The 12,312-nt window shown below is 41.1% G+C and overlaps 1 protein-coding gene across 9 annotated transcripts in view; it reads right to left on the minus strand.

Moving 5' to 3' along the window:
• TENM1 (teneurin transmembrane protein 1) overlaps positions 1 to 12,312 on the minus strand; it is an 802,950-nt gene that overhangs the window by 19,256 nt on the left and 771,382 nt on the right. For all 9 annotated transcript variants that reach the window (XM_041741541.1, XM_041741545.1, XM_041741547.1 and 6 more), the window contains one exon: positions 12,033 to 12,268. In XM_041741541.1, coding sequence (XP_041597475.1) covers positions 12,033 to 12,268 — 236 coding nt within the window. The remainder of the gene's footprint in view (positions 1 to 12,032; positions 12,269 to 12,312) is intronic.

Consider the following 12,312-nt stretch of genomic DNA (forward strand, 5'->3'; position numbering starts at 1 on the left):
GTGGCCAATGATATAATCTATCATTCCTAAGTAATGAAACCTGCATAAAAACCCAAAGGACAGGCTGGAGTGCTTCTGGGTTGGTGAACAAGTGGAGACCCTGGGAGAGTGGCACATGTGGAGGGCATGGAAGCTCCGCACCCTCTCCCCATACTTCGCCTTCGGCATCTCTTCCATCTCTTCCATCTCTTCCTGAGAAGAACTTTTATAATAAATTGGTAATCTTCTAAGCAAAATGTTTCTAAGTTCTGTGAGCTGCTCTAGCAAATGAATCAAACCCAAGGAAAGGGTTGTGGGAACATCTCATGTATAGCCTGTCCATCAGAAGCACTGGCAACAACTTGAACATGGTGACTGGCATCTGAAGTAGCAGGCAGGAGACAGTTTTGTAGGACTGAAAACCCATGGAATCTGATGTTATTTATTGGTAAATAGTGTCAGAATTGAATTGAATTGTAGGACAGCCGGCTCATGTTCCAAGACTTGCTTGTTGATGTGGGGAACTCCACTTTCCACACTGGAATTGGGTCCAGGAACCCAAAAGAGAAGGTAATGTAAAATTTGGCTAAGAGCTGAAAGGCGGGTGAAGGAATAGAAGATGTCACACAGTACCCCCAAATCTCCTGTGGAAACTATGTGTGAGAAGGCTGGGAAGGAGTATGCTTGTCCAGGTGGGCTGCTCCATTCTTATCCTTGAGTGCTTATGTACTCCAGCCATTTTGTCAGGAATCCAAACTTAAGCTGACTGCCTATGGCTATTGGGGTCATAAGCAAGGTTGGGAAAGCTCCACATTCATAGGAACACTAGTTTGCCTGAAAGGCAACAATCGCCTTTGACCCAAGTGTGGGCCATGGTCTTTATTTCCACTTGCACGGGAGCAGAATTTGCCATTCCAAAATATGCCTCTTTGGCATAAGGATTATTTTAGGCTGATTATTTTTTAAGAAACAGCTACAAGGAGAAGCTCTTTAAAAAGCTGTGAAGTTACCCATTTGTATTTATAAGGGGAATTTCTATTTGTAAGGGTGTCTCTCTGTACCAGAAAGTGGGGAATGACTAAATCTCTAGAAACTTTTAGCAACAGAGAAGGTGAGAATTTAAAACTGCACAACAACTGCATCCTTTTTTATTGTCACTTTCCTGGTAACCTCCCATAACTGACTCCGCACCTCCCACATCTTTTGTCTTTAGCTGGAGATGTTACTTAAGGTATTGGCTTTAGCTAATTGGGGAACTACTCAGTTTCCCTGGGTCTCTCATATACACAGTAGGTATACATGTTGTTAGACTTATGTTTGTTTTTCTCCTCCTCAATCTATTCTATGTCAGTTTATTATACCAGCCAAAGAACTTAAAAGGGTAGAAGGAAATTGTTTATCTTCCCAACACACTCTTCCTCCAAACAGTCTATACCAATTCTTGTGTTGGAAAAGAGGGGACAAAGAAAGAGGTGAAATTTGGTAATAGCCCCAAGTTAAAAGGGGTCTCTTGTTTCTTTGGATAAGGATGCACATTGAATGAGACCTCTGAACTTGGCAACTTATGAGCTGTATGTTGGGGTAAGAAAGTTGGACTTGGTAACAATTTTTCATAGGGGAAAAAGTATCTGTGCTTTAATTCATCCTTTGGTTCCCTTATATTTTTTTTTCAGCTTTGCTAAGGAGAAGTAAGGAGGAGAGCTTGCTTTTTGTTCATACTTGGACCAGAAAGGAAAGAGGGAAGTGAGTGCCCTGGGGAGCCATGGGTTGTGTTTCTAGCAGAAATCAAAAGTGCTTGGAAAGGGTGGGTACAAGCAGAAGCTCCAAAGAAAAGTGCCTTTGTCTCCACTCAGAGCCTTTTCTTGCTTCTTCCTAGGAATTCATGTTTTAATTGTTTAAGAAAAAGTCCTTTCAACCCTTCCAATACAAGACTCATTCAATTAGTAGGATACAGATATATTAAGTTGTTTACTGATATTTGACTGTTTTTAGCCTATAGGAAGGTCAATTCGCTATGGTTCAACTTAATATCTTTTATATATTTTATTATTATATAAATATATATAAACATACACAAAATGTGTTGAATTCTAAGCTAGGATTATGTTCACTTTGGTTTTCAAAACAATTTCCTCAAACACCACCCTCAATCATAAAAGTGATGTTTTATCATTGCAGAAAAATTGGAAAATAAAGAAATAGAAAAAGAAAATAATTACTTGTAATCTCATCCTACAATGCTAATCACTGCTAATACTTGGCTGCATTCCATTCATCTCTTTTTTTTTTGCATAATCTGTTTATACATTCAAGAAATACAACTAGGATTGTACTTAAAAGTTCTATGTCCTACTTTTTAGCTAATGTTTATCTTGAGCATTCCTCGTATTATTAAATATTCTTAAAATGTGGATTTTAATGGTTGCATAGTATCTTCTTACATGAATATTATTTATCCTTCTTCCTATTGTTGGAAATTAGAGTTTTTGATCCATTATTCTTTCATATTTAATATTTTGTTGAACATTTTCCCTTAATACAGAACTCAACAAGTGAAATTACCAGGTGAAATGATAAGAATATATTAAAGACTCCTGATGCAACATGAGTTATTACTTTCTAGTGTAGGAAGCTTCTATAAATTTATACTCCCCACCTTATTCCATCCTTACCAGCATCAAGTAAATGTTAGCACTGTCAGTAAACTTTTCTCAATATGAGAGTGGGAAAATGGTATGTTACTATGGTTTAAATTTGCATTTATTTGATAACTAGTGAGGTTGAACCTTTTTAAAGGTCTATTGGTGACATGTATGTTACCTACTCGTGAAGGTTTTTTTTTTTTCATTTTTTTTGTTGGGGTATGGCACTTTGCTTTAAGATAAAATACCTTTGGTTCAGTTTCTTCATCAGCCAGCTGTGGCTAATAATATTTGCCCTTAATTTTTTTTTTAAAAAAGGACCTATCAAATGTTCCATGCTATGAATTCTGTCCAGAAGACTAGAGATTAGATACTTAAAATTATTTGAAAGGAAATGCTGTTAGTCTCAGGGGTAGGTTTAATTCAGGGAATAGAGCCACACACAGATTGGGAATCATGACTCTTTAAACCATCTGTGTAGCCAATGTGTGCAGTGTTGTAGTGCATAAATATACAGTAACCTGCTGTTACTACCTAAAAGGTGATAGTGAAGCACATATTTTTTGTCTTTTGATACACAGGGCTTGGAAACCTATACATAACCAGGTGTTCTTTCTTCAACTACCTTTCCTGTGGTTTTATAGCCACGTATCTCCAACTGTAATAACGCTCATTTACAATAGCTGTAAAATATCCATGTACTCCCAGAGACGGTTGTAACTGTTACAATTTATGTTATAATGATAGTTAAAGAGCCAAAGTAACAAGTGATTTCCAGTTCAACTAAATTTGTGGTTTTATTTGTCTGATAGATTAAGTTTACTACTCAAGAACACATTTCTTAATAAAGTCATTACAGTTACACAAGCAGGGATCACTGTTAAGTGGTACAAAGCAAGCAGAGGAAGGCCGCCTAATGTTCCTTCTCTGCTTGTCAATATGTCCGCAACCAGGCTTCTCTTTTTCTGGATAATGTACTCTGATACTCAGATGGTGTTGAAAAACTATTTTCAAAGCTTCGGAAAGTGTGACATTGTGATTTATAAGAAATGTATATTTGGTCTTGGACCCTGTTCCTGGCACAAAGCTCCTAAAACCCTTGGAATCTCCTCTGATAAGAGTGATAAAGCTGCCTTTTGTCATGTTAGTGAGGTGACTTTTGGAAGGCCCTCAAGTAACCTAAGAATGGGGGCTGATTGCCAGGGAAACCAACCACATGATAGAGGATTAGGACTTTTAGTATCTCCATCCAAACCTCCAGGGAAGGGCGGGAGTTGCAGGAGGTTGAATCCATTGCCAGTGGCCAATGATATAATCTATCATTCCTAAGTAATGAAACCTGCATAAAAACCCAAAGGACAGGCTGGAGTGCTTCTGGGTTGGTGAACAAGTGGAGACCCTGGGAGAGTGGCACATGTGGAGGGCATGGAAGCTCCGCACCCTCTCCCCATACTTCGCCTTCGGCATCTCTTCCATCTCTTCCATCTCTTCCTGAGAAGAACTTTTATAATAAATTGGTAATCTTCTAAGCAAAATGTTTCTAAGTTCTGTGAGCTGCTCTAGCAAATGAATCAAACCCAAGGAAAGGGTTGTGGGAACATCTCATGTATAGCCTGTCCATCAGAAGCACTGGCAACAACTTGAACATGGTGACTGGCATCTGAAGTAGCAGGCAGGAGACAGTTTTGTAGGACTGAAAACCCATGGAATCTGATGTTATTTATTGGTAAATAGTGTCAGAATTGAATTGAATTGTAGGACAGCCGGCTCATGTTCCAAGACTTGCTTGTTGATGTGGGGAACTCCACTTTCCACACTGGAATTGGGTCCAGGAACCCAAAAGAGAAGGTAATGTAAAATTTGGCTAAGAGCTGAAAGGCGGGTGAAGGAATAGAAGATGTCACACAGTACCCCCAAATCTCCTGTGGAAACTATGTGTGAGAAGGCTGGGAAGGAGTATGCTTGTCCAGGTGGGCTGCTCCATTCTTATCCTTGAGTGCTTATGTACTCCAGCCATTTTGTCAGGAATCCAAACTTAAGCTGACTGCCTATGGCTATTGGGGTCATAAGCAAGGTTGGGAAAGCTCCACATTCATAGGAACACTAGTTTGCCTGAAAGGCAACAATCGCCTTTGACCCAAGTGTGGGCCATGGTCTTTATTTCCACTTGCACGGGAGCAGAATTTGCCATTCCAAAATATGCCTCTTTGGCATAAGGATTATTTTAGGCTGATTATTTTTTAAGAAACAGCTACAAGGAGAAGCTCTTTAAAAAGCTGTGAAGTTACCCATTTGTATTTATAAGGGGAATTTCTATTTGTAAGGGTGTCTCTCTGTACCAGAAAGTGGGGAATGACTAAATCTCTAGAAACTTTTAGCAACAGAGAAGGTGAGAATTTAAAACTGCACAACAACTGCATCCTTTTTTATTGTCACTTTCCTGGTAACCTCCCATAACTGACTCCGCACCTCCCACATCTTTTGTCTTTAGCTGGAGATGTTACTTAAGGTATTGGCTTTAGCTAATTGGGGAACTACTCAGTTTCCCTGGGTCTCTCATATACACAGTAGGTATACATGTTGTTAGACTTATGTTTGTTTTTCTCCTCCTCAATCTATTCTATGTCAGTTTATTATACCAGCCAAAGAACTTAAAAGGGTAGAAGGAAATTGTTTATCTTCCCAACACACTCTTCCTCCAAACAGTCTATACCAATTCTTGTGTTGGAAAAGAGGGGACAAAGAAAGAGGTGAAATTTGGTAATAGCCCCAAGTTAAAAGGGGTCTCTTGTTTCTTTGGATAAGGATGCACATTGAATGAGACCTCTGAACTTGGCAACTTATGAGCTGTATGTTGGGGTAAGAAAGTTGGACTTGGTAACAATTTTTCATAGGGGAAAAAGTATCTGTGCTTTAATTCATCCTTTGGTTCCCTTATATTTTTTTTTCAGCTTTGCTAAGGAGAAGTAAGGAGGAGAGCTTGCTTTTTGTTCATACTTGGACCAGAAAGGAAAGAGGGAAGTGAGTGCCCTGGGGAGCCATGGGTTGTGTTTCTAGCAGAAATCAAAAGTGCTTGGAAAGGGTGGGTACAAGCAGAAGCTCCAAAGAAAAGTGCCTTTGTCTCCACTCAGAGCCTTTTCTTGCTTCTTCCTAGGAATTCATGTTTTAATTGTTTAAGAAAAAGTCCTTTCAACCCTTCCAATACAAGACTCATTCAATTAGTAGGATACAGATATATTAAGTTGTTTACTGATATTTGACTGTTTTTAGCCTATAGGAAGGTCAATTCGCTATGGTTCAACTTAATATCTTTTATATATTTTATTATTATATAAATATATATAAACATACACAAAATGTGTTGAATTCTAAGCTAGGATTATGTCAATTAATTTTTTAAAAAATATTTATTTATTTATTTTAGACAGAGAGAGCAGGGGGAGGAGCAGAGGAAGAGAGAATCCTCAAGCAGACTCCCCACTGAGCATGGAGGCTCACATGGGGCTGGATCCCAGGACCCTGAGATCATGACCTGAGTCAAAATCAACAGCTGGCCACTTAACTGACTGAGCCACTCAAGTGCCCCACGATTTCTTCTACAAAGAAGAGAAGGCTGAATTTTCAAGGATGCTGTCTAGCATTTCACCTCACAATGCCACTGAATTACCCTGTTAATTTTTGCTGAAAAAATCAGAAGATGAATAAGTGAGATGGGCCAAATAATCACATCACTGGGAGGTACACTGTATTTAATTTCCTTGAATTTATGAGAATGGATAGAAAAGTCACAGTCTATTTTAAATTAGTACATGCTACTCTACGCTCACTGGTTTTAAGGTAATTAGTACTTGATTTTTAGAAATTAATCAGTACAATGCTACAGATTTTATTTTTAATTGATAATTGTTAGGCTGACAATCAAAACTATACTTAGCCTTGCTTTTATTTCACAGATTTGCCTATAAACTAATAAGACTAATGTATTTCGTGTTAGCATCAGCTGCTACTACCCCATCTGGATTTTCCTTTTACCTCTTTTTTCTTATTGACTCCCAAGACAACTTCCTTACCTTGCCAGTCCACAAGATCTTAGTGCTAGTAGGGATCTTGAGACATGGGCTATTGAGTTGACCTGCCCGGGTTCAAATCCTGCTATCGCCACATACTAGCTATGTGTGACCTCTCCCTCCCTCCCTCCCTCCCTCCCTCCCTCCCTCCCTCCCTCCCTCCTTTCTTTCTTTCTTTCTTTCTTTCTTTCTTTCTTTCTTTCTTTCTTTCTTTCTTTCTTTCTTTTTCTTTCTTCTCTCTCCTCTTTCTTTTTCTTGAGAAGGGGTTGCAGAGGGAGAGGGAAAGAGAGACTCTTAAGCAGGGCCCATGCCTAGAGCTAAGACCAATGCAGGGCTTGACATGGGGCTTGATCTAACAACCCTGAGCTTATGGCCCAAGCTGAAATCAAGAGTTGGATGCTTAACTGACTGAGGCAACCAGGCACCCTGTCTCTGTGCCAGTTTCTTAATCTGTAAAATGAGAATGGTAATAATAGAACCCACCGGATAAAATGTTATGAGTACTAAATGAGCTAATACATGGCCATATACATAGTAAGACCTCAGTGAATGTTAGCTGCTGTAATTATGCTCAATTGTGATAAGGCTACTAAGGATAGAGATTGCATAGCCCATATCCTCACTTCATAGATGCGAAAAGTGGCACAAAAGTATGGGCATACCAGTTCTTCCTCAAAATCTTGTTCATTTTGCCCACCTGACTTCTGCTATATCATTTAACTTGGAGGCTTTCTGCATTATATTAATTTGCTCTTGTTTAAATACTTTCCTGTTGGTGAATTCATTTGTGTAATCATACAGCAGACACTTGAAATTTTTTATACCAAATTATTAATGTTTATATGCATGTGGAATAATATGTGAAATAATACTTTCTTTCTAGTTGTCTTAGTGGAGTTGACTCAAGATTAACAAGTAGAGTAGCTTCTAGTATTTGAAGGCCCCAAGAATTCGTTGACCCCCCCCCCCAAAAAAAAAACCAATTCTGCCCAGTTGCCTAAAATCTCCTGTCTCCAGGTGACTCCTTAGGGGTAAGATGCACTGTTACTTGGGACTGAGAACCACAGATATATTTTTTAAATAGATTAATCTATCTGCAAGCAGACTCCTTATCTAAATTTTCACAAAATAAATCCCTCCAGCTAACCTGGGGAGAAGGAAGTTAAAATAGCATGAAGCAAATGTGAACTGCAGCTCTGAGCAGCCAGCAGCTGAGTGCCCTGTCAGCAAAGGCATTTTCTGAGAATGGAGGGAGATGCTGGAACCCTCTTGGCTGCCTCCCAAACTCCCCATCATTTGTCAGCCTGGGACCCTGTGTTGCATCTGGGCTTGTTTGCCCTTTCAGAGCGCAGATCACGTATGAACATTCACATGTTGCATTGAAAAACCAATCTACCCCGTTCTCAGATATCTTTGAGTGAAGAGGGGACAAAAATCAATTGTGAGGCTTTTAGATTAGTCTTTGCTTCATTTTGCTTGTAAACACATAATCATCTTACTTTATTTTATGACTTTGGTTTGAAGTGCTAAGCTTCCTGGATTTTTTTTTTTCCTTTTCATAAAGGAGGCTGCAGTGCAGGGGTTTGGCTGTAACCTCACATCTCAGTCTGTGAAATCTTGTGAAGAGCTCTGGGATCCAGTGCTGGGATCTGTCTCCTATAACGGTGTTATTATCTGTGGATGTGGCTAGGTGCAATCTGGGTGAAGTTCCTAAACTGGTTTGCTGTTGGTGAATGTCCAATTCCTTTACAACTGCTTCCATTGTTATCTGTGCTCTAATTTCTCCATTGTCCAGGGAAATGTATTTATGGGGACAGGCTGATGCAGCAGATAAGATACATGGACTGGATGTAAAAGTACTTTGCAAGGAAGATGATTCAAACACAACTCAGGTTGGGGGGAAATGGATTTTTAAAATAAAGGAAATCTCAGGATGTTAATGTGATTTATTTCACTTAATGGAGCTGGTGCAGGATGGCCCAGAGGTAACAAATCCCTTGCTTGCCGATGCTGAGCAGGAAATCACGTTTTTCAGCAGTCTGCCTTGCTCACCTTGAAGGGGATCCTGACTTTGTATGAAAACCCCCCACCAGTCATTGGAGAAGAGCAATCCTTGTTGCTTTCTCTCCAAGAGAGATGTCTATCCTTTTCTGCTTTTTCTTCGAGCTAGAAGGTCTAGAGTGGATGTGATGGGTAGCTTTATGGAATGTCCATCATCTTAACCAAATGTGCCTTTAAATGAACCTGTCATTTTGTGTCCGAACAATTAATGTTTTATGACCTGCTGCCCAAGCACAATTAAAAATCACAATCATACCTTTGTTTGTTTGTTTTTTAAGAAGAGTCCTATTTCCTACAGTACAGCATGAGGTTTCGATGTTGTGTGACTATCTAAACCTGGTATTCTGTCTCAAGAGCTCTGGGACCCCGACTTGTTCTCCCTCTGAAATGGCTGTTCCACCAGGAGAAATAAATGATGCAGTCCAATGCCTTGAGGTACTTGAGGGTGTCAGAGAGGCTTATTCTTTACATGTATGCTTACAAATGGGTCACTGTATATCTGGCCCAGGAAGAGGGAACGTTACATCTCGTGCCATCTGCTTGCCCCTTGAAAAGCTTCCAGAAACGAAGGGGCACCATCTCTGAAATAATAAACTCAGCAGGGAAAGACAATTTGCTTTGCCTAAATTGGATTCACACCTACACGAGGGGAGCATGTTCCCTCCGTTAAATTAGATTTGCCTAATCTGGGGAAACTGAGGCAGCAGTATAAAAAAATGCAGAAGGATGGGGAGAGAAGGTAAGAATTAGCCAGTTAAACAGTTTCCCTTCGCTTGCCTCTTCCACATTTTCCCTGCCTGGAGGCTAGCCAGTTGTCCTGTACCACCCACACTTGCCAGTACATTAGAGTCGATTATTTGTCTCTTTTTGTCAGCATTGAAATGAGGAGTCAGGCCCTGCCAAGGTGGCTCCACTGAGTGGGGCAATGATTTATAGATTAATTATTTTAAGGAACAAGGCAGCACAGCATGATGTAGTGGAAAGAGTGCTGTGCTAGGTGAAGACCTGCATTGTAGTGCTGGCTCTGATCCTTAATAGCTGTTTGACTTTGGGCAAATCACTTAACCTCTCTGGGCCTTAGTCTCCTTATCTGTAAATTGGGAATAAAAACAATTGATGGTTGTGGTGATCAAATAAAATCCTGGCTATGAAAGCATTTTGTTAACTCTAAAGCACTAAACATACGTAAAGGATTGCTGTTAGGTTTCTAGGGACATGCATGGTTACACTGCTCAGCTGATAAGGGGCTCCATTCTGTGGTGGGACCTCAGGAAGTACCCTAGAAGTCACGTAGCAGAGAAGGTCCTGCTTCTAAGCAGTTCCACAGATCTGCTCAACTATACCACAGGAAGGGAAATGGGTCAATTGTAAGTAGAATTAACTAAATAACACTTAACTCCTTAACACTACAGAGCCCCTAGATGTTTTATGACCATTAGCTTTTCAACATGAAGGACACTCTGGGATATGAGGTGTAAATTATAGTTTATAATTTCTTCATTATCTGTGCACATGGAGGGGAGAGAATGGTGGGTTATCTTAGAAAGTGGAGAATCCCAAAGTCATATAGTACAGGATGGGTTATCCTAAAGAATAGGAAAACCCAAAGGCACACAGTGTATGATCTGCTTCATAATGTTTTATTGAGGCTATAAACTAGGGGAGGCACTAAGAGTTCATTTCTTTGATGCAAATATTCTGTGGTGAATCCATGAAGTTGATAAGCCTTATGTAGATGGTTCTTACTTCAGGATGATATTTTCATTTCACAGGTGAAGAAAATAAAGGCATTTCTTTTTTGTTGTTGTTGTTTTGTTTTTTATTAAGTAGGCTCCACACCCGGCATGGAGCCTAACTTGGGGCTCGAACTCACAACCCTGAGATTGAGACCTGACCCGAGATCATGAGTCAGACACTTAACTGACTGAGCCACCCAGCCACCCCAATAAAGACATTTCTTAAGCCACGTCAAAGGGATCCTACCCAGGAGATCCCATTTCTAGACTTCTGACAGAAACCCTGACTGCCTCCACACAGAGATGTGCATGTGACTATGTGGACTGGTTTTACATCTCAGTTCAGTGGCACATCAGCAGTAAATGCTTGGATAGAGACTAGCAATAGGATAGAATCAAAACATACAAATTGACTTCTGCATATAGAAAACTTTAGTGGCATTACAAAGACCACTGAAGTCGGATCGGAGTCTATGTGTTCCCAACAGAACTGATTGTAAAGGAATACTGTCGTGGATTATTTTGTCCTTATCACGCCTTTGGACTGGTTGGACCGTTTTTTGTTGGAACTGGGTGGTTATCTGGCGTCATATTTCCACAGCATAGGTTACCAAAACCTTTTCCACAGCAAAAGGTTACCACATTTTCACCGTGAGCAAGTTTGTACCGTGAGTGAAGAAAATGCAAGCTTCTCGGGTGTCCCGGCATGACACAGGTGCTGAAAGCAGGCCTGGCCTCAATTGTGAGCGATTGTTTCCCTCGGGCTGGCAGTTGCTCTGGGGCTGATATTGAATGTTACTATATTTGGAGAGTTGGTCACATCATCCTAACATTGCTTAATGTTTGAGAAGGGACAGGTAGACAGTGCTGTGGTGGTTGTAGGCTTTGTGTGTGGCAGAAAGGCAGGCCTGATGGAGATCTCTGGCTGACGGCAGTCAACTGTGCCTGGTAAGGACGAGAAAGCCCCCAAACCTTTGATTTCCTCCGGGAAGCCCTCTCTGAGCACCGACCGGCTAGTCCAATCTCAGGACTAGTCCTTCACCCTCTGGCCTTAGTAACGTATTCACGGTAATGATATCATTCACCGAGTTTTCCTTTTAATTTGCCTCGGTCCAAATGTTGCCTCATGTCCTGCAACCTTGTGTTTGCGCCCACCTGGTCTTGCCACATAAAGTATAAAGTACCCCCAGAGTAGGGAGCTGGGTCCATGTAGGGATCCCGATAACCATCTCCCGGGCACGCTGTGAGCGATTCTGGAGGGCCTCCTGACTAAACACATTTCTCCACCCAGACTTTCTTTGGTGCCTGAAATTGCTACTATTAGAGCACTTTAGCTGGCTAATGACAAAGAAAGCTCCTATTAGAATGTTCATTTAAGGATACTGAACCATTATCAGCCATTAGCACCCTCTCTTGAATTAGTATATCATATAAGCTAGTCAGTCACCTAGAAACGCTGGGTTGCAATGGGACTTCCGATTAGGGCAGCTCTGCAGTTTTCCAACAGCAAACAAAAGTTTTGTGTCTCGCCTCAGGTCAAGCCTTACCCTCAGTCGCCTTTCAAAAGCTGAAATGTTGCCTCTGTTTTGCTCCTTGCGCTGCCGCCACTCGATGAGGTTGGCGTTGTGCTCTCCGGGCAGGGAGATGTTGCATTTGCCCAGGGTGGGGTTCACGGCCCCGGCCAAGATGTGGGGCTCGGAGCTGAGGCTGATCTCCATCCCGCTGGCAAAGGTGACGCGTAGGGAGCCGTCTGGACTCACCCGATAGGTGCTCTGGGTATTTTCTGTAGGCGGAGGGGCAGAGGAGGAAGAGGGGAGGAAAGGGAAG

Source organism: Vulpes lagopus, chromosome X (assembly GCF_018345385.1).
Source record: "Vulpes lagopus strain Blue_001 chromosome X, ASM1834538v1, whole genome shotgun sequence".
NCBI lineage: Eukaryota > Metazoa > Chordata > Mammalia > Carnivora > Canidae > Vulpes > Vulpes lagopus.